Raw genomic sequence first — 27905 nt, 5'->3', positions numbered from 1 at the left:
TTATTGCATGCAGTGCGGACAGAATGTGATTACCAAAGAAGACAGATTGCATTAAACTTCAGCATATTTGCAAGCTGCGGCTCCAACCCGCCTGAGAAAGGGGCTGGGACTCTGCCAGCCCTGAGCCTCAGCCTGACATTATTAAAGAGTAAATTGGAAGCTAAATGACTGGTAACAGCAGAGGGCAGTGAAGGATCCTATTAACTTGGATCTTTTTTGGATTTGTGTGGTGGTGGGATCTTTTTGGTAGGTTTTCTTTATAAACCAAAACCTGGGGGTTGTCTTGGTTCCCAGAGTGTTCAGTGAACTTCAGAAATTTTTTCACCACTGTTATAGAAACTTCCTGGAAGGAGCAGTGCATAGGACATTAATTTGCTGTGGATGATGACAATGTGGCAGAAAATCTCCTTGCTATGTTTTAAGAAGGGGCGAGAGAGACTAAAGAATAGGTAACTAAACCTTGCAGCTAGATATAGGTGCTAGAGGGTTCTGCAAGTACAAATTCAAACAGAACTTGTGTAAGGCGGTACATCTTCTGTAGTTTCCTTTGTCCCAGGACAGCTCAAGCCCTGACAATTTGCCTCACTGCTCTTACTGAGTCCTCTGACTTCTGAGATATATGTAGCAATCACAAGCTGTTGTGTTTTTTCATGAAGGATTAAAACTCCCTCCTCCCTTCCCCTTTTAAGCTGTTATTTTTCTTTAAGTTTAAATTAGCATCTTCTACCAAATGGCTTTGTCTCACGCATTCCTCATTCAGGAAATTCAGGTTGGAGGAATGTGGGAAAGAGAGGCCAGAATCTCTTGATTTCTTGGGTGTTTTTTCCTATTTTTTTAAACACAATTTGTTTTCCAGTACAGGAGGTTGTAATCAAAGCTAGATGTGTGACTTCAGCTCACTTGCATGCTGGTGATTTGTTCTTCTGCTTTTTACTAAAGATTTTATAAGGCTTGGTGAATATTCTTTAATGAAGCATCTGGTTCTCTGCAAGTTCCTTTTGATGGCTGGTAAGAATGTCTCCAGGGCATGGTATACATTAGACTCAGAGAAAGCAAGCTCTAGATTTCTAGACTGAAAATTACAGCTTACAGTGGATGAGAATAATTCTTTGCGTCTTCCCCCTTACTGTGTTGGTTTGAGACTGTTCCTTTGGACACCCGTTTGCCTATTGCTGTGCACATCTCTGAGCTGGGAGCTGAGGTGCACCCTCAGTTACTTCTGCCCCACAGACAAATATATCAAGTAATCATTTAATGAGTTTTGAAATTTATTTTCTACTCATTTCCTGTACAGGCCCTCATACTGGAACAGGTTACTTCATTGTAGTGCATGGTAGGGATATAGCTGACATTATCTGTTTTGTATGTTTTCTGGCCATCAGGGCTTCTTTTGTAGCCAAGGGAGAGAAATAGGCACTGCTAGAGCATGGCACATCTGATCCTAAAACAGTCATCTGAAACAGGTCAGCTGAATTGCCATCCACAAGTGAGTATTTCTCTCTGCTGCTTGGGAGGCACATCCAGACCATGAACTCCAAAGTTAATGCCTGTAGTGGGATGTTCATAGAGTTACGGGAGCAGGATCCTGCTCTGATTGTCCACCTTTGTAGCTAGTATGCTTTCAACTTGCCCTGCCTAACCTGCTCACTAACTTTGCTGTTTATACCATCCTGAACGTTAAGTTTTGGTAGCGTCGCCATTGGGTCGCTGCAGCGGCGTCAGCCCACTTAGGCTCTGGGTTGCTTGCTGTGTCCTGTGCTTTGCTTATGTGGAAGTTCTCTGACTTTAGAGTATGTTACTGTAATGTCTCCTGTTTAATTTAGGAGTGTTTTATCTTTTCTGGTGGTCTGTTTTCATGGCTCTGCAGAACTTCAGCTACAGCATAAAAATCGCTGGCTTTAAATCTAATAAAAGCTGGGATAATGGGACAGCTGTGGGAGGGGCAGTTCCCATTGTGTCTTTTAAAATTGCCTGTAGTTTATTGACCGCAAGTTTCACCAAGAGCTACTGCTGCCGTTAGATAATGAGAATTGAAAATTGCTGCTGCTGTTTCCCCAAGGTTTTATCTTGTGCCAATGAGAAGAGGGTGTGGAAGGAAAAGGAGAGTGGGCAGTGGAAATCTGCGTAATTTCTTACTTTGAGTCCAGATGGAAGGGAAAAACAAATGAATTTTTTTTTTGTCTGACTCCTGTTAGTGAATTGCTTCCCTCCCCCTGCAAATACGCACTCACATGCAAGCTTTTCAGAATATCTGTGACCCATTCTGCTTCCCTTATGTCCTGTTCACACCAGTAGGCAAATCTGAATTTCCATCGATTTTTAGTTGGTTAATTCGTTAGGTGATTGCTGGTTATACCAGGGAATCTCCGACCAGCTGCCACTTGAAAAATGCGGCCTCTGGTGACCATATATTAATGTGATTTGAGATTTCAAACAGAACCTGCTTCTTGCGACTGTGTGCAGAAAAATGTCCGTTAGTGAGGAGCATGTATCCCTTTCTTTCCAAGTGTTTTCTTACTGTCTCTAGGTGCCTGTCTTTCACAGAAGGACCAAGGTGAAATTTTTGCGCTCTAGCTCCTGGCCAAACCAAGCTATAAAGAGCTGTATACTCAGACACATGTATTCCCTTGTCAATAGGAGCTGTATACATTGAGCTAGGAGCCATTCATAATTCTGTGCTCTTTCTCCCTGTTCTGCGTCCAGCTTCTCACGAGTCTGCTATTCATAACAAAGGTAAACCTACTTCTATCAAGGCTTTAGGGCTTGTCTACATAAGGAAATTACAATGCAATAAACTGGTGAATGAGTTTATGGTACAGCAACTTCTCTGTATATGAACATTCTGGGTTTGTAATGGAAGTGCAGGGAGAATTCACACTTGTTTACTGTGAGTCACTCTGCTATGCAAACAAGCCCTTGCAAAACACTGATGGACTGGGTTCCAGTGGAGGTAGACTTTTAACATAACCTCGAGTCGACTGCTTTTTCCTTTGCCCTTGACTGTAATAAAAAGGAATGTGGTCAATTTACTGCACCTGCTTTTCCAAGTGATCCCTGTGAAAGCCCAGTTCCCATTTGGCACACACAGCAAAGTATTGCAACTCTGCTGGAAGTTCCTCTCTAATCTGTGGGCAGTGACCTAGATTGAGAAGATGCCACAGGTAGTCGTGCAGTGTCCCATCCTGATGGAGCAGTTTCGCTCAAGCATTTTGGATCCTGCTGAAGCGTGGCCTGCTGGGAGCTGTCGTTTCCGCAACCTGAATCTCTCTCTGCTTAAGAGAAACAGCTTCGGGATGCATTGGATGCCACAGGCTGCACTGCATCCGATCAGTCTGGATCATTAGGCTCTTGTTAAAGAGTTGTTTCCATTCTGATGGATTGCAAAATGCTTTATAGATTGTTTGTGTACTTATTGGGGTAGAGAGTAGCAGTCAGTGTGTGTGGCTGGGGGAAGAAAGTTTTGGCCAGGTATAGTGAGGTCCGTATCTGTACTTGAGAAATGCCAAGATTTCTCCTCCCCCAGGACTCTGCAGAGGTAGATCTTAGCTGTTGAAGTCTCATTGAGGAGATATAAATATATCACACGGTATGCTACTTGAAATGCAACGTATCTAACTTGGAAGGCTTTGGGGTTGTTTGAGCTTTCTGAAATTCAGCTTTGTAGTTTCAGATAAATCTGTGTGTTTCATATCTGGAGGATGATATGCCCAGCCATCCTCAGCCAGGTGTATGTCTGCCCTGCCTTTCGTCAGTTGGTCTGTGCTCAAAGCAAACATATCCGTAAAGCATTTTTCTTGCCTTCTCTGTAAAGTCAATTCTCTTTTTTAATCTTTCTCTCTTCCAACCTTTATTTGTGCAAATGCTGTGGTGATAACACTATCGGAGGAGTTTATGACTCAATAAATGGCCCCCACAAGGGAGTCGGTGGAGAGGCCACAAGCTGCAGGCAGCTGCTGTTTGTTTAGTCGTAAACACAGAGGAGAGCAGCAGTGGATTAACTGTACCCAAGCATACCCTGACCTGTTATTTGCAAAGGTGAAAAGGATCCGTATTTTGCTTCTAATTATAACGGATGGAAACAGGTAATCGTTTTGATTTTTAAGGCAGCAGTTCTTGGTTCTGGCAAGTCTTGGGTCTATACACAACACTTCGTATCCTCAAGAGTTCATCAGTGGATAAACTAAAAATATAGAGCTGCGTGAAAGGACATAAACCGCCATCTTAATGTATGAGGCATGTCCCTGAGTAAAATGCTGGCCTACTTAAAATGGAAATGGCTGCTGCCTATACCTGGTATTTATGAAACTGGAGGCATAAGTTCTTTATTTGCTCTGTGTCTCAGCACTTCACGAAGCCCTGATGTTCCCCACAGCCTCGCATGTCGTCAGCACTTATTAACCCACGCGAACAAGTACCTTTTTCTGTCTGCTGTTTGCAGTCCACATAAAGCCCCAACGTGGCATGTCCTGGAGTTTGTCATTTTTGAAGAAAACAAGAGCATAAATAAGCTTAAAACTTTTCTGCTCACTTGGCTGTGCTTCAAGGCTCCTCTTCCAGAGATACTTAGTTCATACCCTGCATCATCTTTTCCTCTCAAGTTCTTGTATGCATTGCGTGGTCTGGAAGGAGGACTTCTGACCCCATTTCTCTTCTCAAAAACAATCTGTTGTCTAACAGTTCAACACACAGTCCATGTGCATTTATTTTTGGTTTTCTGGTTTTTGTTTGTTTTTTTGACATAGTTACAGTGAGGCAGAATTGCCTTTGGGTCTAATTTCTCACTTGATGGTTCTGATCTCAGATCACTTACAGGTAAAGTTAATCTAAATATGCATGTTTCACAGATGATTTTGAAGGCAACTTTGTTAAAAGAGGGAAAGAAGTCAGAATACCATTACAAGTTCTGAAGTTGAACTGTTTGGTATTTTGTTACTTCTAAAATGTGGTCTGTGCTACAGTTCTTCTTGTTTTAAAACTTAGTTTACCTCAACCTGTTTAAAAGCAGTCTAAAAATTTTTCTATAATAAAAATACTGTAAGAGCTAGCCAGTCAGGAATGAGAAGTCATAGCTGACTTGATGCTGTGATGTGGTCTTTGAGTGGGTGAATCTGAAAAGGCTCATTTGAAGTTGGGTATCAAAATTTCAAGCAAAGTAGGGCCAAGCACTATCAGGAAGGGAATGTGTTTCTCTGATGTATTGTTTTTTCTCTCTCACTCTCTCTCTCTCTCTTCAAAAATTATTTCCCTTTTGGCTTAAGTTAATGGAACCTACATGGATCTACTGTATCTAACAGGTTTCTCTAGTTCTGTGCTTTCTGTATGGTATGTTAGGCAGCGTTTTCCTGAGAACTGTAGTCTGTATTCAGTTGGGCTTATCTAGTATGGGAAACAGTTGCTTGGGGGTGAGTGAGTGTTGTGATACATCATGCTGCTTTAATGCCAGATTTTTTCACAAAAGATTTGTAGCACTGTGTTGGCAAGTTGAAAGTGGAAATTCTTACTCAGATTAATTCTGGGAGACTGATGACCAAGCAGTCTTGGACAGAAAGAAGTTGATTTCCAATTTTTAAACTATGTGTTTTGCTGCTGAAGTTAGATTGAAACAGATCCACAAAAATTGCTGTCGATAGCAACCGCTGGTTAGAAGCACAAGGTCAGTGGTCAAATGCCTTCAGACTCCCAAGAAGTTCCAAAATAGCCCTGACTTCCATAACTTCCGTGCTAATGTTAGATCCATTCTCTGACAACTTGGCTATAACTTGGGAAATTATATCAGTGATGCCAAAGTCTTCATGACAAACTGGGGAAACCAAAGATTTGTTATGCTCCTTGTTGGTCATAGTCTGCTCAGGATGGTTTCCTGCTACATGCAGTTTGCAGTTTCCAAACATCATCCATCAGCTATTTTTGTTAGCAGGTCTTGGGGCTGAATACCTTGAGGACTAATAGGATTTAAAGCCTTCACCAATCAGCTGAATGTGTCTGTGTAGATAGCATGTACAGGGGTTATTCTGGTGGCATTGGTCCCAATCTAGTGGAAGAGTTGCTACCAAGCAAGCAAGACTGCTCTAACTAGCCCTTCTTTGCAATGCCAAAGAGAACTTGGGAAGCTAATGAATGATGGACGAGCCCTCCTATTAGTAGGAAGCCAATCCTTTTCTCGTCAGAGCTATGGCATGTTGGAGGAGAAGGCTTGCGGAAGTTGCCTTGATGCTGCTGGCTAGTGTTTGCTCTCTCCACAGAGCCTCTCTGTCCAAGACTGTGGAGCATTCATCTGTTACAAAACCTGAAATCTAAATCTTGTTTGTGGTTTTCACCCCCCTGTGACACTGTCTGTCTGCCCAACAGGCCTCCTTGTCTGGAGATTTTCCTAGAATACTTGTGATGCTTCCAAAGCAATTTAAAGCTATCAGTCCTAGGTAGACCTTTTCAAGCCAGTTTGAGTAACCTTTCTGGACACCAGTGCTTCAAATATAGGAACAAGACATGTTGAAGACAGCATGTTACAGTGATCTGAATATATTGCTAGAGTTAGCTCTGCTGCTGATACTTTCACCTGTTGACAAGAAACTTTCTTTGGTTATAACATCTTTTTTGGTTAGAGGCCTTAGTTGGGGGCCTTTAAGAGTTGGTGAAAGGCTCTTAAGACCTCTGCATTCACAGAAGCTGTCCACAAAGCCAACACTTGTTATAATTAGAATTTGTTACCTTTGTAATGTGAGGGAAGCAGGTAGTGAAGCCTTGAGTAGATGGTGCTGCAATGTCTCCTGTATCTTCTTGTTTCTGAAGTTAGAGAAGCGCACTACTCTACTGTGTTAAGCCTGAGTGTGCATCCAGAAAAGCAGACAAAATAATTTTGACAATATGTTCTCTCTTTGTCCCTGCTGAATGCCTGTTTGTCCTGTATAAATGGATTTCAGGATCAGCCAACCTCCAGCTCTGAATTAGTCTAATAAGGTATGGTAGGTAGGGTTTAAAGGTCATTTTGCAAGCAGCTGGTTCCCTGCATATATTAAGGGGAATGATTTTTAAAATAATGCTGTTGGAAAGCTGTTGATTTAACTTTTCAAATATCTGTACACTGTAAAATCTCAGCTCTTCTGCCTCTGTCCTTCAAGCTCTCTACTTGCCCTCTGCCTGCTTATCTTTCTGTCACTTCCGATTACCTCTACCCATCTGCCTCTGCATTCTCTCCCACAGAGTTTATCAGTCCATGTTTGCTGCCCACAAGGACTGGGTTTATTCTTCTGAGCAGCTCATCTGTTGGGTTACTTCACTGAGCTGTGTAACAGAAAGCTAAGGGTTACTTGGTTCAGTCTATTAGTAAAGCATTATTACACTGTTCTTTTATTGGGGGACTGGGAGCTCTGAACAATTACCACTACATCTGCAGCATTTTTGTGTCTTTGCAGGTACCTAGTTCCCTTCTCAGAATGAATTTAACATTGGTGAAAGAAGGTAATGAGATTTCTTTATTTATTTAAACTCCTGAACAGGTTGAAGTGCAGACAGTGGTCATTCCAGCTTCCTCTCTGTGGAGTGTGTACTTCAATCCTGACCTGATCTAAGTGTTTCATATGGAAATGAAGAATGTTTTTCTTCATTTACTTGTTCCCTGGATTCTTCTTTGAGTTTGCTGGTGAGGGTGATTTCAAGTGTTCTGGTGATTTATATGCTGTGGACACTGTCTTAAAAACTGAAGGGAGCACCCGCTTATCCAGGTCATGCAAGCCTTTGGCAGGTGGCAGTGTCCTTCTGCCAGGTCTGAGATGGTGCCTTCCCATTACAGTTACTTGCACCTGTACAGACTCCTGGATCTTCAAATCTCCTTTCTGCTTGTTTAAAGTTTCAGTCACAATGTATATCCTCAGGAAATCAGACAACTGAACAAAAAGCAAACTTAAAAATTTGTGAGATGATAGCAGCTGCAACATTTTTTCCCCTTTCATTCAAACCAGACTGCTGTAAAATTTTTACATTTGTCTTATTTTCTGAATGATGTTTCCTACTCATGACTTGCAGTTGTTCTGAGTTTATTACTCGTCTTTAGTACTGTGTGGTGCTCCAGCCCAGCTGCTTAAGCAATTAAGTTTCTGTCTAGGACACACCTTTCTTCTTTAGATGTTTTATTAACAGCACCTTCTTTCTGTTCTTGAGTTTTTTCTGTGTAAAGATCTCTTGGCTATTGTGGACTTAGGTAAATGATACTGGACTGAACTGATTTGTGAGTTCTGTATGGCTCCCTGTTAGGGGATCAGACAAGCAGTGCCCAGCTACATGATGGGTCCCTGCACTGCTGCTGTTTAAAAGGCACTCTTCTACAAGAGTCTCTTCACTGACAGGACTGTAAGCATTTGGATCAAGGGTTGAAACTATAGTTGGCAAAGTGATTGTCTGCATGCTTCAGGATCAGAGAGAGGTTCAGAAGAAAAGTGTAAGTAAAAACATCTTTGTGGTATAAACTTCAGGAAGAACTGTGTAATTTAGAGGAGTATATTGGCATAAGATTAAAAAAAAAATCAGAAAGTTTCTAAATATCAAAGAATTGAGGGTTTTATTTTCTGAGTGAGGCAGCAGGGCAAGTAATATACTGTTTCAATTATGTACTCGATAACTTTATGAAAGAAGTTCTTTGACAGAATAGGAGAATTTCTGGTTATAGATATGATATGGAGACTTGTTGACCTCTCCAAAGGAATTGGAAAGGAGACTGAATTACTGTTTGTTTGTCCCATCTCAATGCCATCTTAATTCCATGTTTGAGCACTTCTGCTGATTCCTTTTCATGGGCGGAAGAAGGGAGAAAATGTATACTTCTTTTGAAGCACTGGCTGCAGCTAAACACAGTATGTCGGTAAATTATACGGGTACTTCTAATGACCTTCCGGGCTCTCTGACACATGACTACTGTGTCTTCTCATGGATTCAGGTGTACACCAATTGCTGAGTTTCAACACAAGAGGTTCCCTCAGGCCTTATCAGCAGGAACAGTTGAGAGCTTTTGTCTTCAGTAGTGCTGAAGGTGGCCTACTTAAGATTATCATCGTTTAACAAGCTCCATAATATTTCTGGGCCCTAGGATGTTGGCAATACTGTTTAACTTCCTGTGGCACATCAAAGTTGTATTTTGTCTTTTAGTACCAAGCCTGAATGTGTTCAGGAGTATCCTGAGGCTCAGGAAATCTTCTCAAGTCTTGTAGAAGTAGACAGCCATTGAAAAACGTATTGAACGCTGTGATCCAGGTAGGATTCTTCCCAGCTGTGTGTACCTTGAGCTGACATGACGAAGGCAGTGTGATAGGGCTGGAGTGCACTAGAGAAATTTTTGTGGAGAGCTTGTACTGCACCAGTGACCACCTTATTGTTCTGCAAAAGCCGACGTTAAAGCATCTGTACAGACTCCAGATTGACCTCTCTGAAGCAGAAGCAGGTTCATTGCCCAGGACAGACAGGGTATAATGTTCTAATGAATTCCCCTCTTTCCAGCCTTTAGCAAATGTCTTGAGGCACATGGGGTGCCACTTTGTTCAAGAACAAGCATTTTGGAAGCTATTAAATGTGAAAGTCATACTTTGTTCTAGCTTGTGCTGATGGGAGGGTTATGTGCACACAAAGCTATGGCATGAACTTGAGACAACAGAATGCTCTCAAGTTCCTTGTTTAATGCAGTATCAAATGTATGCTGGTTGGGAGACGAGCAAGAGAGATCCCAGGCTGCGTGAGACTAATGCCTTCTTGTTTTGCTGAGCCTTGACTTTTGCTGCAACAGAGCCCCATAAAATGCAGGAAAGTCTCTCCAGTCATGTAGGTGTATTAGCACGTTTCTTGCACTGATGGATTAGAGCCAGGCTGTGTTCAGTAAATGTGGTTAAATAATAAAAGGTGAGATTGTGTGCAGTGATCCCAGGTCTCCTTTCTCCAGCTGCCACCTCCTGTCTGTTTGCTGGGAACCTTTGCACAGGCAAACAGCTTTGCTTGAGAGAACAGGCTATGTACTATTTTTCTGACATAGCCAAAGGTGGCTGACACAAAGCCAACGGAGAGCTTCTCTCTTGGGGACTGAAATGTCAACAAAGATGTTGTACTGCCTTACAGGGCCCTGACTTGCTTTTGTATAAAAACTGAACAGATGTTGGAAGGTCAGAAGCTTTGCCATATACAGAGCAGCCCCTGGAGCGCAGGGCAGAACCTGCTCAGGTGTCACGGGTAACACTGTTCTGGGTTTAATGTGCCAGCACTTCCCCTGAATGTATGGCCCTCCTCCCCCCTCCCCCCCCCCCCCAGCCATGTCTGGAGTTTTACCCTGATTAGGGAAATGGGACTCATGTAACCCTGTTGTGCGTCTGTGAGCCTGGTTTCTGTCCCACTCTCTGCTTCCTCTGAACCTGCTGGTGAGTTGCAGTGATGTTCCTCAGAAGGCACAAAGGCTCTGAAGTAATAAGTTCCTGTATATCTTGTGAAAGCAGGCAATTAGGTGGAGAGAAGGGACTCCAGCGGTGCTTGTGCAGAGGGGAATGGTATTGACTCACCCTTTATTAGACATCAGTTTGGTCACAGAGGAACTTAACTTCGAGACAGGAATCTGGAGGAATCCAAGTGACTTCAGTTCTGCTGCTCATGAAATGGCCTATTTAGACTTGAAGACTCTGGCTTGCCTAAATGTTTGAGGGGCTGACTTGTGCTTACCACTATAATCAGCTTCATTGGAGAGACTCAACAAGGGTGGCACTGCAGCAACTGAGAAAAGAGAGCAGCCTTGTTTTTAGGGATTGTCCTTTGGAATATGCCTTCTCTGTCCAAGTATCGATTTCCTTCTTTGCTTTTGAGAAAAGGAAGCAAACTCATTGTTGCAAGAGAGGGCTACAGAAAGGGCCCAGCTTTCAGAAGTTAATAGCCTGATCCTTTAACACATGTTCTCTTATTTTAGGATGAGATAAAAGATACAGTATTAGGTGTGAGCAGCCTGGAAGAAGAAAAGAGCTCATGGATTTAAGGTAGCTTGTGGTCTTGCTTCCTGCACCTCTTTTTGTGTTGTTCAGTCAAATGTTTCACACTTGGGAAATTTAAGCTTTGGGAACCAGAGCAACTGCTGATCCTTGCTGGCCTCAGCACCTTCTCCTGCTGATCAGCAGGCAGGCAGTTGTCAGTTCCTTGGTAGCTTGATTTTGCTGCTGCGTGTTGAGGCAGGACAGTGGTTGAGATGAGGGAAGAGGAAACTTTGCAGTGTTGCGCTCCTATGTCCAAGGACTAGTGCGACAGACAACTGTGAGTGGAATAGCCTAAGATTTGTCAGCTCATAGGTGGGTACTCAAGTGTGGTCGTTGGCTGTGATGTGGGTGGCTACTATGCCTAGTAGTCCTTGTTCAGAGCTTGGTCACAGGGTCAATGACTTTTGACCATCTTTTTTAGTCCCCACCGGTCATCCTTGTCCATCTGTCATTAAACCCACTTTGGCATGACTGACAGGAGCTTATTCCAAAACTTAATGGGAGCAGGGCATAGTAGTTGTGGAGTGTGGCCATTGAGGAATTGGTTGTGTCAGCAGGTCTGCATGTGGGCTTTGGACAGTATAGCAGGGGATCGTATTTATGAAGTTTTCACAGCCCCTGCGAGCACAGTCATAGGCTTTGAAGCATGGTTTCCTCTGTGCTCCGCTTTCCCACAAAATCTTCAGACATGATCCATCAAGGAGTGTGAAATATATTCAAAATCCCACTGCTGCCTTTTTTTCACAGTCAGCAGGGTTGTGCTTTCTTCTCCGGTGTGGAGTTGTTTGCTGTTGAGAATAAGCAGTTTCTTTTCTTGTGATTCCTTACCTCTCTTTGGGACATGATGCCATCAAGAAAACCAGCTGTTCCAATCTGAGAGTCTGCCTCTGCCTTCATGCTCTCTTGTCGATTGTGTTGAATCAATGAAGTGTTGCAATACTATAGAGAAAAGGGGGGTATGAAGAAATAAAGAGTGAGATCACACAGCGGGAATATATAGAAGAGGATTCGTATCCTGTCACATAGTTCACAGTGGCTGTGTCTGGAACCAGATCTGCTATAATAACAGAAATCCCCTCATGGAAACTTGACTCTCAGATTCAAATCCTTGCTTCACTAAGTTGTGGGATCTGAGAGTTCCCACATGGAGAACAGAACTAGCTAATCTGAGCATCTGGGAAGACCTGACAGCAAGTCCTGGCTGCTCCTGCTGGGAAGGTGGTGGCTTTGATAGGTGGTATGGAAAAAACTATTTAAAGGAGAGAAGTAAGGGAGATAATCCCTGGATGCCAGCTGTAGCAGAAGGATGACGTTCAAAATATTCTTCCTGTAAATCCTGTGAATTGCAGTTCTGACTCTCTTAATATCTTGAACCACTGTCTCAAACCTTTGTCAATATGGGCTTTCTGCCTGTGACGCTCAGATTCAATGGCATCTCTGTTCAGCCAAGAAAACTGCCAGGTTGTGCTTTGACTTTGGTTCCAGCTGTTCAGTGCAAAAAGCTTTCATTGCTGCTATGAAAAGCTTTTCTTAAGGGACAACATAAAGCAGTAGAGTGTTGTGGTTCTTGAAGGTTGAAGTAGGCATCATCCCTTGAGAAGAGTCTTCCAAAGCACAGCAGTCTAGTACACTGTCACGTGGATATAAAAGGTTATAAGGATTGTGCATTAATCTGTAGCTGTCTGCAATTAATCTCCCCGGCAGGTTTGGATCTGAATGATGTTTGGACCCGCCAGCCAGATATGTAAGGGGATTTCTCCAGTGGCTCTGTACTGCTCCGCAAGCCTCTAGGCTGTAACTGTGCATCTGGGTCCTGCCTGCTCTTCCTTGTGATCCTTGGTTCTTGCTCCATCTTTGTTCTTGCTTTGCTCTCTCTGGTACTTTCCTTGGCTTCGTCAGTTTTGATTTGTACTTGACCATGGTACCTGGTCAATCCTGACAGCAGGATGGTAAGTTCACACCATACTGCGTGTTTCACCTCAGGCAAGCTTGCATTCTTCCTGATAATTGCCTCAGAATCAACAGTTGGAAGCAGTTTCTTGATCTTGGCACAAATTTCTCAAGTGCCACTGAAGTTTTGACAAGCTTCTGGAATTGCGTGTTGTAGACCTGTAAGAACCCGTCCTCTTGATTTCTGACTTGGCATTTCTTATTTGCAAGTTTACTTCTGGGTATGCACTTGATATCCTCCCCCCCCTCCCCAATATCTTAAGGTTTTCAAAACTGTTTCCGTAACAGTGAGGTTAACTATCTGGAATCCTTCTCTTAAGCTTAAAAACACTAGAAATTTGCCAACCCTATTGGGCGGGATCTAGAAACATGAAGATTGACGAATCCCCGTTTTGACCCACTGGCACCAGAATCAAGTGCTGTATAGCACTGCCAAGTTATTTTCTCCATCGTATTTTTGGTTTGTTTTAATTTGTTTTGTGGTGTGCCAAATTAAAGATAGTTACGAATGCCATGCTAGCACTGGGGTGTGTCTCCATTAGGTCAGGACAGTGCATAGCAAATGTTTGAGCTGTAGGCAAGTGTAAATTGTTCTAGGGCTCTTCTGTGATTGAAACTCAAGCTGTGGGTATTTCATGTATATTCTAAGCTATGTGTGGCTCAGTGATATCACTATAAGTGAGTGATATCTTCTGCACTACCTAGCATGAGCAGTTTTGGCCACCTATAGGAATTTTTCTTGTAGTATGTACAAGCAAGCTAGACATACGCTATTGCCTGGTTTTGCTACCTCCTCCTCCTTCTATCTCTTTATTTACTCACCTCTTTCTAGAGTTTGGGCTCAGATTTTTTTCTTTCCACTCTGTCTTCACTTTTTCACCTGCTTCTTTCCAGTGTCTCTGTACCCTCTCCCTCCCTCCTCTCCTCTCTCTTCTGTCCCCTTCGTTTGCATTCCTTTCATTTTAAAATCTGTATTGGAGCTGACACCAGGCTGCCTATTCCCTGCAGCACTGAACTGGCGGTTTGGAAAGAGGAGGCTGCAGTTCCCTCAGGGGGCAAGACAGAGTTCAGTGTCTGTCTTATTTTTAAATATGCATCTGAACATGACTGATCGGAGGAGCAAAAGAAGTCTTTGGGTTCTGAGTACTGGAAGCTTGTCAGGACATAGAGTAATCCTCTGGATCCCCCTGTGCCTCCTCACTGAACATGAAAGCTGCTTGGTATAGGGGAGTTTGACTCCAGGAAACGTGGGTAAGATTCAGAGACTCCATGGCAGGAGGGTAGAAAGGTGTGGGTGCTTGTGTAAGCCTCACACCTTCTTTTTCTGCTTCAGCTTCTTTCTCATCCTGTCAGATTTATGCACTTTTTTTTTAACCCTGAAGGATCCCAAAGTACATTACCTAGTTATACATCAACCTTGCAGGATGCTGTTTGCCTTGGGGAAGTAAAAGACTGATGACTGATCATCATGCTGGTATGGTGAGGGGACAAGCCGGGATATCCCAGTTGCATGTTCTTACAACCAATGCCCTGACAAGGTACCAGAGATGGATTTGCAGGTTTCCTAGTATGAGGAGCAGCTCTGCTAAGGCAGGTTATGTAACCAGCTGGTGAATTTCCTAAATGGTTTTGCTGTGCAACTCTAGCTGCTGGCATCTGTTCAGGCAGCCCAGTGACGTAGTCACCTGAAGGGCAAAAAAAAGGCAGGTGCTTACCAGTCCAACAGCTCTTGCCAGCAGATTAGGATCGGAAGTGAAGGAGAGCATATTGAATTAAAGCTGCAGTCATAATTTTAGTTTAGACAAAATGTATGTAGTTTGGCAGAATACCAGGGTCCTGACTCTTGTAAAAATGTGTCACAGGGTCCCTCAGGACCATGGGAAGGTCAAGACCTCTATTGGAAACCTTCTGTCAGCCGTGTTACTTTCTGTGGCACAGGCTACTTTGGTTTGGCATAGACACAGGGTAAGAAGTACTCCTTTCTGCAACACGTTGGGAGTTTCTGATCCTTAAAGTGGTCAAAGCTGGTCTATGTAGCTGAGGGTGTTCAAGGTGATTGCAGCAAGAAGTGTGGGGGAGGCTGCAGGCTCGTCTTCATGTTTTCTTTTAGTATCATTGACTAGTGAGCAGCCTAACCCATCAGAGGAGATACCTGACGGCATCAGGACTCAATACCAGATGATTGTCAACTGGAGAAGTACAATGACCATGTTCAGAGTAGGTTGAAGCAGGCTCTACTCTGGGGAGAGAAGAAATGTACAGATTGAGGAGGCTACATCTTAGTTCTTCAGAAATGCTCTAATAATCTTGGAATAAAAAAATCTTTTGATTGGAGAAAAAGTCTTCTTGTAGGAGGATCTCAGTGTTTATGCTGTCTAACTTCTTTCTTTGACTTAAAGAAAAAAGTAGTAGTTAAGACTTTCCAGTTGGAGGCTGGTGAAATGGTATGTGTGAACGATAGAAGAATTGACTGCTGGGGTGGATGGATTTGGCCTTCTGTTCTGATTCTGCCTTTTTTTGCCAAAGGATCTATGTTTTTGGACTCTGATGAGGTGTGTTCAGTTGCTGTCCTTGTAACAGTTTGCTCAGTATTTATGTGGAAGAGGTTGTGCATTTGAAGTGGGTGAGGAATGGAAACAAGAGCTGGCACTGTGCAGCTGATTTCTTCTCTGCAGTGCTGCATATTCAGTTGTCAATTTTTTCTCTACTTTCTGAAAGTTTTCGGTTTCTTGTTTTAAAATAGCTAGTAGAGAGGATTCATTGCCTACAAGAAGGATAGCTGGACCCAGGTGGCAGATAGACCTTCCCCAGCTGTGTTCTTTCAGCTCCTCCCTGCCCTGAAGATGGCTCTGCTGGAGCTTGGGTCCCCTGGATATGTCTGTCCGTGTACCCTGTCCTGATGAGCAGCATTGTGTACACCATGGCTTATACACTGCAATCCTAACTGGCATTATTCTTCCTCTTAGACTTTTCCTGAATAGTCAAGCAGCTCATTACAGACTGTCCATTTTTTCTGAAAAATTATGTACCACCACATTCTTCCCAGAGCAAGGTTGTGTGACGGGGGAGCCCTGGATAACAAGGTAGTAAAATCGCCTGAACTGGCTGCTCTGATTGCACGAGTTGCTGCAGTCATTGAGACTGTGCCAGTGCTGGGAGAATTCCTTGGGAAAGCAAACAAACTGCTACAACAATTCCGGCATGATCCTATGTGACCTTGTTTTTGCTGTGGTGGGGAACAGTTTCCAAAAAAGCAGTAGAAAGGATATACCCAAAGTCGCTTTCATGTGTAACTTGTATTCAGGCTTTGACCCAGGGTCCCTAGAGGTAAAAGGCTGCTGTGTTAACCCCACCACTTCATCTCTTGCCAAGTCTGAAAATCCAGGTTCTTAAGAGGAGCTGTTACTTGTATGACCTTCATGCGTGAAACGGTTTCTCTTTTAAAATGTTTTTTCCCCTTTATCAGTTATTCATTGAAGAGTCTCTTTGCATCTGTAGAGTTTTGAAGGGTAGCTATTATTTTACCATTTTAATTTTCCCAGCTGTTCAAATAATTGTTTTAACCTCTCAGTGCCTGGAAATGCTTTTCACATCCTGGTTGCATTGCATTGTATTTCTTTGGTTTCATGTTTTAAATTACCAACAAATATTTTTTCCCCATTCCAGATGGTTATTCTGTGACTTTCTTCTCTATGGTTTTAAGGCTACGTTGGTCTGAACAACACTCTGGTGGCAAGGAACTCGTGAACTTTCACTTTGTGATACTGGGCTCTCACATCCTGTTTTGGTTTTTTTTTGTTATTGTTGTTGTTCTCCCCTCACCCCCGCCAAGAGGAGCTCAGTACTTGCAGATCCCGTTAAGACCAGCACAAGCTGTGGTTATTCTTAAAGATCTTGCCGCTGGCCTCTCTGGAGTTACATTTCACTATATGTAGGGAAGGGGCTCTGACAGAGACAACGAAGCCAGCACAGAATACATTGTCTTCACACAGTTTTACAGGTATTAAAGTCAAAGCATTAAATAGGATAGTGGTTTTTCTAGCCCCGAGACAAGGCTGTGACAGCCGAGGACAAGGCAAAACTTCCCGCTGGTCTGGCAGGGCAGGTTGCTAATTGAGTTGTGTGAGGCACTTAATACCAGTGCGGTGTTCCCAGCCTAGGGTGATCCTCGGAGGAGGAGGGCTGCACCTTTTGTGTCCTGGCTGGGGCAAAGCACTTCCATGTGGGAGTACCTCCAGAGCAGCAGTGTCTCATTTCATAGCATCAGTTTTCTTTTCGAGATAGAGATATATTTTTTTTTTTTTTTTTTTGTCAATGAGTATTGCTTTTCTTGAATATGCCTTTAATGGTCTTGCCATAGGGACAGAGGTGGAATTTGAAAATAAGTAATTATATTGTGATATTTTGGTACTATTGCTGTAGTTTCTCTTGCATGCTCTTCTCACGTGTTCCAAAAGTTGCAAAAGGTGATTTATAATTCATCAAACTAAGCGTAAAACATCTGACTGCAAAACCTATCAATCTGATCCCATCTCTTTCTAGCCCTTTAATTAGGGAAGCCCTGCTGAAAAATGTACCCATCAGCTACTGAGAAATGGTGCATTCCTGGACCCTTGATATAGATCTTGAGTTATCCAGGTGCCAAAATGCTGTCAGATCTGACAGATCTTAGAAAATACACCCACAGGCAGAACATTATCCATTATACTAGCACTGAGCAGTGGGCAGTAAGGAAAAAATCAGCAGAGAATGTGTCTTTATCAACTTTAATTGGCTTTTCCCGTTGATAAAAATCAGTGTACCCGGCAAGGAAGAGAACCTATCTAGCAGTTTGATCTTTACATCTCAGAGCTGAAGGGTGCAGTCCATCTCCACTGACGCGTGATGTGGACTTGTCTCAGCACAGTTCCTGGCAGCGCGGTGGAGCTTACAACCCACAGAGAAGGCTGCCAGTCTTGTCCTCGGTGAGTGACCATGTTTAAAGAAGTGTGAAGAATGAATTACTCTGGATAAGTTGGATTCATCTGTGCTCTAGTTGCTCGAAATTTACTTCAGAGAGAACCAAACTTAGTTAAACTTTTCTTCAGGTCCTGGCTTCTAAGCGCTCCTGGATTACAACTGGCTGGGCTGTGAAATCAAGGATCTGGGCAATTGATATACTGATGTGAAAAGGAGACAGCAGACAAAGGAAGCAGCAACTTTGCAGGAGCTACAGGAAAAGGCACATGTAGAGGTTTGGGGAAGAGAACAAACTTCTTTTGGGTCATTTGGCACTGCAAGTTTATGTGTAGCTTTACATCAAAGACGGAGGAGACAGCAACTGTATGGATTTCTCCTGAGAAGGCTATTTTGATGCTTTGTTGCACCATCTTGCACTTACTGAACTATGTAAAATGTTTCAGTTTTTCCTCGGTGCTGCTTACGTCTATTGCTATTAGATTTATGACGGTTTTATTCGAGTAAATAATATAGTAAAGATGATTGCGAATGTATTACTATCCTAGGTTTTTTTCTAGTGGATTAATGAGAACAACTAATTTCTTTGTTTATGATCAATTTGGCAATGTGTAGCACTTCTCTTGCTAAATTCCGCAGGGTTTCTGAGCATGGCTTTATTTTAAGTTTCTATTCTGCTGAGTCAAACTTCTTTATCTTATTTCCATAAATAATGGAAAACAGAAGTACGTCCACTTGGAAAAGATAGTTTAGTAAGTGAACTTTATTGCAAAAGTTTCCTTTCCACAGTCCCTGATGGTCTTAAAAACCAGATTGTAAGACCATCACAGGGTTGCAATCGTATAAATATCAGTTTAACCCTTGTATTTAAAACTTTTTAAAACAAAATTTGTAAAGATTTGTTGTTCAGACAAATGAAGGAACAGTCCTGTGTCCAAAGTCTGCTGCACAGGGAACCGTACTGCCATTGGCACAGATCACTCTGCTCTTTTAGACCGTATCTGCCGTGCCATGGCAGCACAAGTTGGTATTCTGGAAATGCTTATCACCTAATTGATGGGGCAGTGTTGAGAAGCGAGGGTGCAGCAGCGGGGTAGGCTGTGTGCAGGGTATGTACCTGGACTCTTTGCCAGCAGAGCTCCGGTACGCCTCTGTGCATGCTCCGACTGCAGCGTAGACTTCCCCATCACGAGTGCAGGCTCTGCCCTTGCTGGGGTTGATGCAGTGCCTGGCAGAGCAGGTTCCCTGTTGGGATAAACTGTAGAGCCTGCCACTGTACAAGCTGTAAGAATATGATGGACCTTATGGAAAAAAAGTGTTGATTGTGTGGTTTTTAATTTTTTCTTTCTGCTTATCATATGGCTAGGAGAAACATAGTAACTTCTTGTGCTCAAAAGGTTTCTTTAGAAACTTGAAGCAAGTGGGAGGGAGGGATAACAAAGTCCATTCTGTTCCTCTAATTCAATCTGCCTATTTACAAGCCCAACCCATAAAGTATGTTGTCAGTGTTCTTTGCAGCAAGAGGAAGACTGAGGCTTTAAAAGAGTTCTAGAGAATATATACAAATCCACGTGAATAGCCTAAAACATCATAATTCACATGATTTCCATGGATGCTGGCCATACTGCAGTCAGAGCAATTCTGTTGTGTTGATTCAAATGCCACAGCAGTTTTACCAGGATGCAATGTTCTTGACTGCTGGCCCTAAACTCTGGTATGGTGTTGCTGTCTGCTGTTAAATAGCTGTCTCGTGCCTATGTGAAAGAAAGGATTCCTGTGTGTGCAGCCCAAAGAGATAGTAAAGAATTGTAAGATTTATTATGCATTATAAAATAATAATTCCAGATGAAATAGAACTGCAGAAAGAGATCAGGATTTTGACATCTTGTTTTGAGATGGCAAAATGCTTCTTTGGTGGCCTAGAGTTATTAAAGGTGTTGCTATCCTAGATGCTCAGTTTGCCAAGTGCGCAGAGTAAATGTGGATGGACAGTGCTTGGCTCTGGCTCTGTGTCAGTCATTCCCTAAACGCTTAATGGTACCTGAGTGACTAGCTCCTCAGCGCTGCCTCCTTAAAAGCAAGGCTGCATGATTTTTCTGTTTTTCTAAACCATTTGCTCTCTTTTAATTGAGGACTGTGAGCCATTGTGTGCGTAGTGCTGCAGGATCCTTGTCATGTAAGGGCCTTGATAAATACGTATTGTATTGTCAAGTGTTTGTAGCTACTCTGCGGGTAGCGGTGGAGAAGCAAGCTGCATACAGTTAAGAGTCGTCGTGTCTCTGGGGTCAATAAAAACAAGATGGCACAGGGGAGTGTGGGAAGAGGAGCCAGGATAGCTGCCTTCAGCATCACGTCCTAATAAACCAGCTATTTATAGATTAGCTGAGGCTTTGTCAACTAGATTGTTAAATTAATATTTACATACTGGCTTCATTGTCTTTCACTGAAAATTTCATTTGCATTACTGCTTGGACAGAAGTGTGGCTTCCTGTGCTCCAGATACATGAGTTGGTTTGATCAGAGTCCGTGGTTTGTAGTGTGTGTGTGAAACCATTCCTGATAGATTCTTGCCTTGCAAATCCTCTTCTCCCTGTAGCAGCATTTTCCCATCTTTCTGTGCCTCTCATTTCTTGCAGGAATGCTCACCTTTGTTCCCAAATGTCCGCAACTCATCATGAGGCTGATCTCGCTAGAGAAGAGATGAGCAGCATTTCTGCATAGCAATTCCTAGTTAATCTCTGCCTCTCAGAGAGCGACTTGAATTGTTGATGGCTTGTGGGTAATTTAATAACTAGCAGACAAATAGGATGTGTAGATTGTGGTAACTTAGCCCAGATGCAAAATCCCCCATCCCTGTTTGCATCTGTTTGAATGAATTGTGTTATAAAGGTTTGGTTTTTACGTTTTAGCACCAGCGAAACAGCAGTGAGAAGAGTCACTGCTCAGTGAAGCTGTGTTGATCACAGCAGGCTCCACACCTGGCTAAGCAGTTTCAATCCCCTGTGCGTGCATGTGTGTGTCTGTGCCTTTCAAAAGGGAAGAGTAATCTACTTGCTAGACGTGTGTGTCTCATAGTCCTTGGACGACCTTGAACAGTCATTTAACTTGTGTTTATTTGCCCATCTCTACCTGGGCAGATATTACTTCTGTGGTTTGGAGTGTTGAGGTTGAGTGGATGTCTCGAAAATGCTGTGGATGTAAAGTGTTACTGAAATGTAAGGTATTCATACTGTCTCTTCAGACAGCTGATCGGAGTTCAGATTCACCTGCCTGTCTTGCTGTTCCTTGCTTCAAAGCCGTTTGGACACTTGGATTGTGCGGGAAGTCGGAAGGCAGTAATAGCAGGGCTGTGATACAGACAGGTGTCACAGCCTTCGCTCAGCTTCCACTTCTTAGCACTTGCAAGGCTGTTGATAAGGTGCTGTTATGCTGGTATTGTGTTATTCTTAATCTGTCTTTGGCCTGCAAAGGATCTTACAGCATCTGTTTCTCTGACACCTATGCAGGCTCTCTGGGCACCTCATTACTCTTTTTGGGAAGAGAACATTGCAATCCAGTTACTCTGTCCACAGACAGCAGAGCTCATCTTCCCATGCCAGCCCAGTTATCGTAAAGTTAGAGCTCAGAGAACGGGTTGCAGTTTATCTCTCCAGGTGCATGAGGCACATAATATTGCAACGATAATACAGTATGTGCTGAAACCATTCACCTTTTATTTATTCTTTTTAAGATAGCAAAACCTCGATTTCCTCCCCTTCAAAATATCTCTTCTCTTGGCTCACAAGAGAGGGAGTGGGACAGGCCAGCTGTGGACATGGGTCTAGGAAACCTGGAAGTCGGTTCCTTGGTACTCCAAGTCCAGTGACTTGGCCTGTGCTCATTTCACCACTGCCTCTTCCATTTTAACTTTAATTCTTGCTGAAGGCAGCACCTGATTCTTACATTTTCAGATCTACCAGGTTTTTCTGCCTTCTGCTGATATTCAGGGGAGATGGGGATGTGGTTTTCTGCAAAATGTCAAGGTCTCTTCCTGGAGAGCTGACAGCATAGGTGTTTTATATGTACACGGGCTATCGGGATGAGACATTCTTACTCGGAAACATTGGCTGAGACAGACAGACATTCCTCCTGCCATGGAGAGACAGGCAGGCACTCACTGTTGCCAAGCCTTGAAGTATTTGGCATGTTTTCTATTGCCCTAGTTTTGTGGAGTTGTTCCTGAAGTTTTACAAGTACATGAGAATCTTAGTTCTGTTTTTTTATTAAAAAAAAAAAAGAAGGAATAAATAAAATAAAATAATCTAGCCTTCCTGCCTAGACAGCAGTGGCATGAGAACGTGACTCAGGTGCTTAAAACCAGAAGGCAAATGAAATAACTCCAGTGCATTTCTAAACAGTTTTACAAGTCAACCTTGTGGGTTTTGGGGAGTTTCTGACTTCTCTCTTGGGTTTTGAATATGTGAAGAGTGAGCAGCATGGCTCGTTTCCTTGAGTGGGGGAATATTTGCAGCTCTCTAAGAGTTCACACATCTGCAGTGTCCTCTGCAAGCGATAACGAACCAACCAAAACATTCAGACTCCCCAAATTAGAAGAGTCCTGCACAAATCTCATTTGCATTCTAATTTGTGCTTTTTTGGTTGTTCTACTTTTCAAGCCTTCCTTGCAAACAGGAGGATCTCAGGCTCTTTAGTTTTAAGCGGAAGCCAAGATTTCATTTAAGAACATGATTCGGGGAAGTAGAGCTTTGACATTTTCTTAGTTACGTCGTATATCATCAGACTTCCATGTGAGCCGGCAACACTGTTTACGCAGAGATGAACGTCATTATTCACGGGGGGGGGCCCTGTTCATCTTTGAAATCCCTGGTTGATCTGTAGAGAAGACTTGACTGGCTCTGCAGGCCCGTATCTCTGTTCTTCCATAGGCTTGCAGGCAGCTGCCTGCACGCTTTCATGTTCGTTCTATAGGCAGCCGCGGAGGCACGTGCTGCTGAAATCACCGATGAATTCGTAGGCACACGCTCGCACCTCTGCATTGCCTGAGCGGAAGGACACATGCAGTCAGACTCCCACAACAGAAAGGTTTCCAATAAAGCTGAAACACAGAGGTATTGTTTGTCCAACCGCTGGCAAATGCACAGAGCCATTGTGTGGGTCCTGAAAGCATTGGCGCTTTATTCTCTGCAGACTGAATGGCAGCCGCGGGTAATAATAACACAAGATTAAAAAAGCCAACATTATAGGGGCATTTACAACCCACTGAGAGAGTGAAATCTCAGCAAGGCTGAGCTGTGTCTCTAGTGATCCTACGTTTTTACTGCTTGATAAGGAAATGATGGGCAGCTCTGGAGAAATGGCCACCGCAGAGCAGATGAAAGGGGAGTGGGTTGTCTGTTCGAATGCTGCAGTAAGTAGAGTGGGACAAATGGAAAAGCTCTCTGCAAATCAAGTGACCGGCCTGTCCCCCCCTGTGCTGGGTGGGCTGGGGGGGTGTGTGTGTGTGTGCTTGCACGCCTGTGTTTCCTTCCCAGGCTGGTTGAAAAGCTAAGGCTGGCTGGCGTCAGTGGGGCTGGACTTGGCTTGCATAATTCAGAGCCTCATGCTTGGAGGCCTTCGGTCAGCATCAGCCAGGGGTGGTGCTTTGGTAGCTGTCAGCAGATCCACTCAGGACCATTCATGTGTGAGAAAGTAGCTGTGGACCTATCGTGGATATGAAATGGTAGGATTAACCTTCCACCTGCAGGAGCAGCCAGTCTTTCTGTGAACTTACGTTTTTGGGAGACAATAAATATTGAGCTTTCTGAATGCAAGTATCAGTTTTAAGTCACAGTAATGACAACTACCTTACACAATTTAAGCTCAATTGACTGATACCATCTTACATGTGGAATTTCATTATTTTCAAAACAAACAAAGAAACCCCACCCCACAAAAAAAAAGACATTTTTTAAGGGACAGTTCCTTATCTTAAAAGTCAAGTCTTTAATTCAGTGCTAGTTCTAACAGTTCTTTAACGTATATGTCTTATAAAGCTCTTTGTGTACATATAACTATCTAAACAGCTTTAAAAGACCCAGGTTTCCTCTGCACACATATGGAAGTTGTATTTGGTAAGACGGAGGCAGAGTACCAGCCCGTAGCAACATCCTCTCAGGATACGCCTAGGCTGCAGAATAATGATGACATATCAAAGCCAGCCGTAACCTTGCTAGCCTGGGTATTACCAGCAGGCTAACCCTGGCAGTGCTGAGCTGCTGGAATATGTACCCACCTGTTCAGACAGGTTTTGCAGCTCTCTGCTGCTCAGCAGGTTTCTGAGGCAGCGTCTTACAGATGTGACCTTGGTCTTTGGTATTAACGATGCAATGAGTGAAATGGTGGGAGGTATTTTAAAGTAATAAAACGTGTTTTACTAAGAACGCATGCTACATGGCTAGGGCAGGTGTGGTTTAATGACTGTACTTTTCCTTTCTAAAAACATTCTCATCCATTCAAGTGTCTTGCTTTGCTTGTGCCAGGCAGCGTGGCATCGAAATTGCTGGGGCCTGGGTGCTGTTTCTTGTGTGGGACATTATGGGGATTCAGAAATCCCGACCGCTTCACAGATTCATTTACTTGGATTAATGAATCTGTCCCTGCCTCTGTTTCCCCAAGAGTAACGTGAAGTTACTTACGTCACAGGGATTTATGAGCTGCTTTCTATATTGGCCATTTTGCAGAGAGTGAAATTCAGCTCGGAGGGCTCTGCAGAAGGACGAAGTGTTTCAGTTTGTTCTGTTCTAATCCTGGTTACAGAAAATTGGCAAGTTCCTGCTTAAAGTCTCTTTAAACACAAAATATAAATACCCTTTGATTGCCCTTTTTTTTTTTTTGTACTTCTCTTTCTCTTTCCCTTTTTTTCTCTCTCTCTCCCCTTCCTTCATGTGTTTTGTTTTTCTTTTAAATGTTACCTGTCTTAAACTGCAAACTGTTCAGGTTGGGACCCGAGAGCTCCTCTGCGCTGGCACAGACCTGTGGAAGAAGGCTGTGGGCTTGCTTTGTTTCCACAGGTTGCAAGTGTGAAATTAAATGTATGTTAGTGTTAAGGTCTTTGTGGGAAGAGGGTGTAAAGAGATGTTGAGTGACACTAGAAAAGAATGGTCTAGGAGCGGGGAAGAGAGGATGTAGCTAAAACTAAATATGATGCTTGCTTTTTGCCAGAACCTTTGCAGCAGAAGCATGGACGTATTCCCAGCCAACAGCTCCCTCGTCTCTCTTTCCCCCTCCCTTTTCTCTCTCCCCCTCTGGGGCTACTGTTTTAGGATGAGTTGGTTCCAAATAGACAATTCTTTTCTAGCAGATAAACGGACACCTAAGCAGCTGCACCGGTATCTATCATGAACAGACATGCTGCACGGTGAGGGAAATTACAAGATGGGACCAGCATCATTTGTCATATTTAAAAAAAAGAAAGCTCCCCCTCCACTTGAGCAGCGTCCACAAGACAAGTGAACAGCACACTTATAAACTGTCGCTTTCTTTTCCGGTCTCTTAATACGTTTTCAAATGCTCCAGTTAAACATTCCACCTTTAGGTCCTCTTTGTAAGACAGATGGAAGCAGGTCTCTGTCCTGACACAGAGGCAGGACTATAAATTTGCAGTGAAGGAGATGGGAGATAATTATTTAGGAGGCTTTTGTGGCTTATTCCAGCATCTGGTATTCTACCAGGGTGCCCTCTGAAGAGGGAAAGGGACAGGAAGGAGCTAGAGAAATGCTGAGCTTGTTTTTCACTTGGTAAAGGTTTTTAATCTTGAAAGAAGGATTTGGAACTTACGCAGGAGGAGACAGTGATTGAGAAATAAAGATGCATCTCCCGGTGTTTGCCATTCTCCCTTTGTTTGCTCAGATCCATGTTTCAGGTTGTAGGGCATCTTATCTGCTCTTCTCTTAATTGCATTGGTTACGTTGGGCGCCGGTGGGCAGTTGCTCAGAACAAATCCGTCTTTCTGAGATACTGACTACAGTGGCTTCTGCGTTCAGGGCTGAGCATGCAGCTTCACGCAGGTTGCTGCCTGGGTGTGCCTGTGGTTGGGCATCCGCACGTAATGAATGTCTCCGTGGCCTCCCAATCCGTCCACAGCCTCTCCATTCCGGTCCATGTGTCATGCCTGGTGGGAACCTTCAGTGCTGTCCTGCCCGGGCTGTGGATTTGCTACCCAGTACTGGTGCAGCAGGCAGGGCTTCCCTGCTCCTCAACTCCTTGATGTTGTAAAAGGGGAGTGGCAGAGTGAAATGTTTAGGGTTTCTTGTGTGACTTCTGAAACCTCTAAGAGGTGTGGTTGAGTCATTTGACTGTCTCAGTTCAAGTCATTAACATTTCAAAATGCCTGTTATTTTTCTGTCTGGTTGCCTGAACTTGGTAGAGGATTGTCTAATTGGGGCTTGGTGCAGGCCAGCCAGCCAGACTTCTCTTCCTTGTGATCTAATCGGATCTTGCAGCTCCTGGGACCAGATATTTCAAGATACTTAAAGACTGGCAAGAGTTAGACATGTAATTAATTCTTTAAAATCTGATTCTCAAACACTGTAAACGCTCAGTCAGCAATAAGCTTCTGGTGCAAAAGAGTTGCAGTGCTGAGTCAAATGGGCTGATTCTGCTGAAAGATATTTTGATTTCTGGTTTTGTATCTGGGCAGTGGAGGTAGTCTCCCAATACAATTTTTTTTTTTTTTTTTTTTTTTTTAATTTACCTGTAGGCTCTTTACTGTGACCCTAGTCTTTGGGAGATGCTTCACAAAACCAGGTAGAAGTTATATCCCACATCTGTCTGCAAACAGACATGAGAATTCCCAGTCCTCCCTTGGCTCTGTCCTATCATTGTGGATTTTTGCCTCTTCAGCTGAAGAAAAGGAGAGCGACATCTACACCCATACGGGCGAGATGAATACAACTATCACACAAATAAAATTACTGGCTGCCGAATAGCAACAGCTTAATGAAAATGTGAACTGTTAAACAAATAAAGCCAGTCAAGCTCATAATACTTCTGCGTGGAATTTCACTGTATCACTGAGCAGAAATAGAATTAGGCATAGAAAAAGGATATCTGGAGAAGTCTCTGCCTGCCCTTGTGCTTGGTACATGAAGCTGGACTAGACAGGAATAAGCCATACTTTAAATGTGGACATGCTACCCTGACCTAGAGAGGAAATCTCTTTATCCAGTGCAGGAACCTGCTAAAGCGAGGCAGAAAGGGACAAGATAAAGTACTAGATTTCCTCTGAAGCCTAAATGCAAATTATACAGAGGGATGGATCCCTTGAGAACGGTGTGATTTTTTTTTTTTTTTTTTTTGCATTTCTTTAGCATCTTCTGCTGGTGAATAATTATCGTACCTCTATGTGGTTGGTAAGTAGCATTACTCTTATGTACAGAAAAGGAAACCAAGATGGGGATTTATCTACAGCTGCTGGGCAAAGTAGGGAGGAGTCTGACAACAGAGCCTAGAACTCCGGCTCATGCCCTCCAGGCAGTGCTTACCTTCCTGTAGTGCATGGGAAAACTGCATGGTTTAGTAACACTTGCAAGTGGCAGGTGAAATCCCCAGGATGAGAATTTAACAACCACTATTGAGGTCCCATCTCAAAGGCACAGTGCCATAGCTGAGGGGTTGTGAAGTGTTTTCAGCACCTCTTTGCACTCTACCCAAGGACTGGACTTTCTTGTGCTTCCATCTTCATGAAAATTCCTGGAGTTAAAGACATGCTCGTTAGAACTAGTGCAGGTTAATAATCTGTTCCAGGATGAGATCTGGAAAGGCAAAATGCGGTATGTAAAGTTGGGATCAGCTTGCGTTGAAGCCCTGCAGCCAAGGAGCTGCTGTATCTGCCTCCAAACAAAATTACATCCTCTCTCCCTGGCTTCTCCCATCCATCTGTGTTCGGCTGTGAACGGTCACAGGCAAGGGATGGGATGGGGTGATCCCTAGGAGTTCAGAGGACATATGGGGTTGCTCTTTCTATCTCCTGTC

At 43.4% G+C, this 27905-nt stretch overlaps 1 protein-coding gene across 1 annotated transcript in view; it reads left to right on the top strand.

Annotated features, from left to right (window-relative positions):
• The window catches only part of CHCHD6 (coiled-coil-helix-coiled-coil-helix domain containing 6), a 115632-nt gene that overhangs the window by 78835 nt on the left and 8892 nt on the right, over nucleotides 1-27905 (top strand). The window contains exon 8 of the mRNA XM_050904664.1: nucleotides 7413-7458. Coding sequence (XP_050760621.1) covers nucleotides 7413-7458 — 46 coding nt within the window. The remainder of the gene's footprint in view (nucleotides 1-7412; nucleotides 7459-27905) is intronic.

This window comes from Gymnogyps californianus, chromosome 13, assembly GCF_018139145.2.
Source record: "Gymnogyps californianus isolate 813 chromosome 13, ASM1813914v2, whole genome shotgun sequence".
Taxonomy (NCBI): Eukaryota; Metazoa; Chordata; class Aves; order Accipitriformes; family Cathartidae; genus Gymnogyps; species Gymnogyps californianus.
The sequence above is the reverse complement of the archived record's forward strand: the minus strand, read 5'-3'. Positions and strand labels throughout refer to the sequence as shown.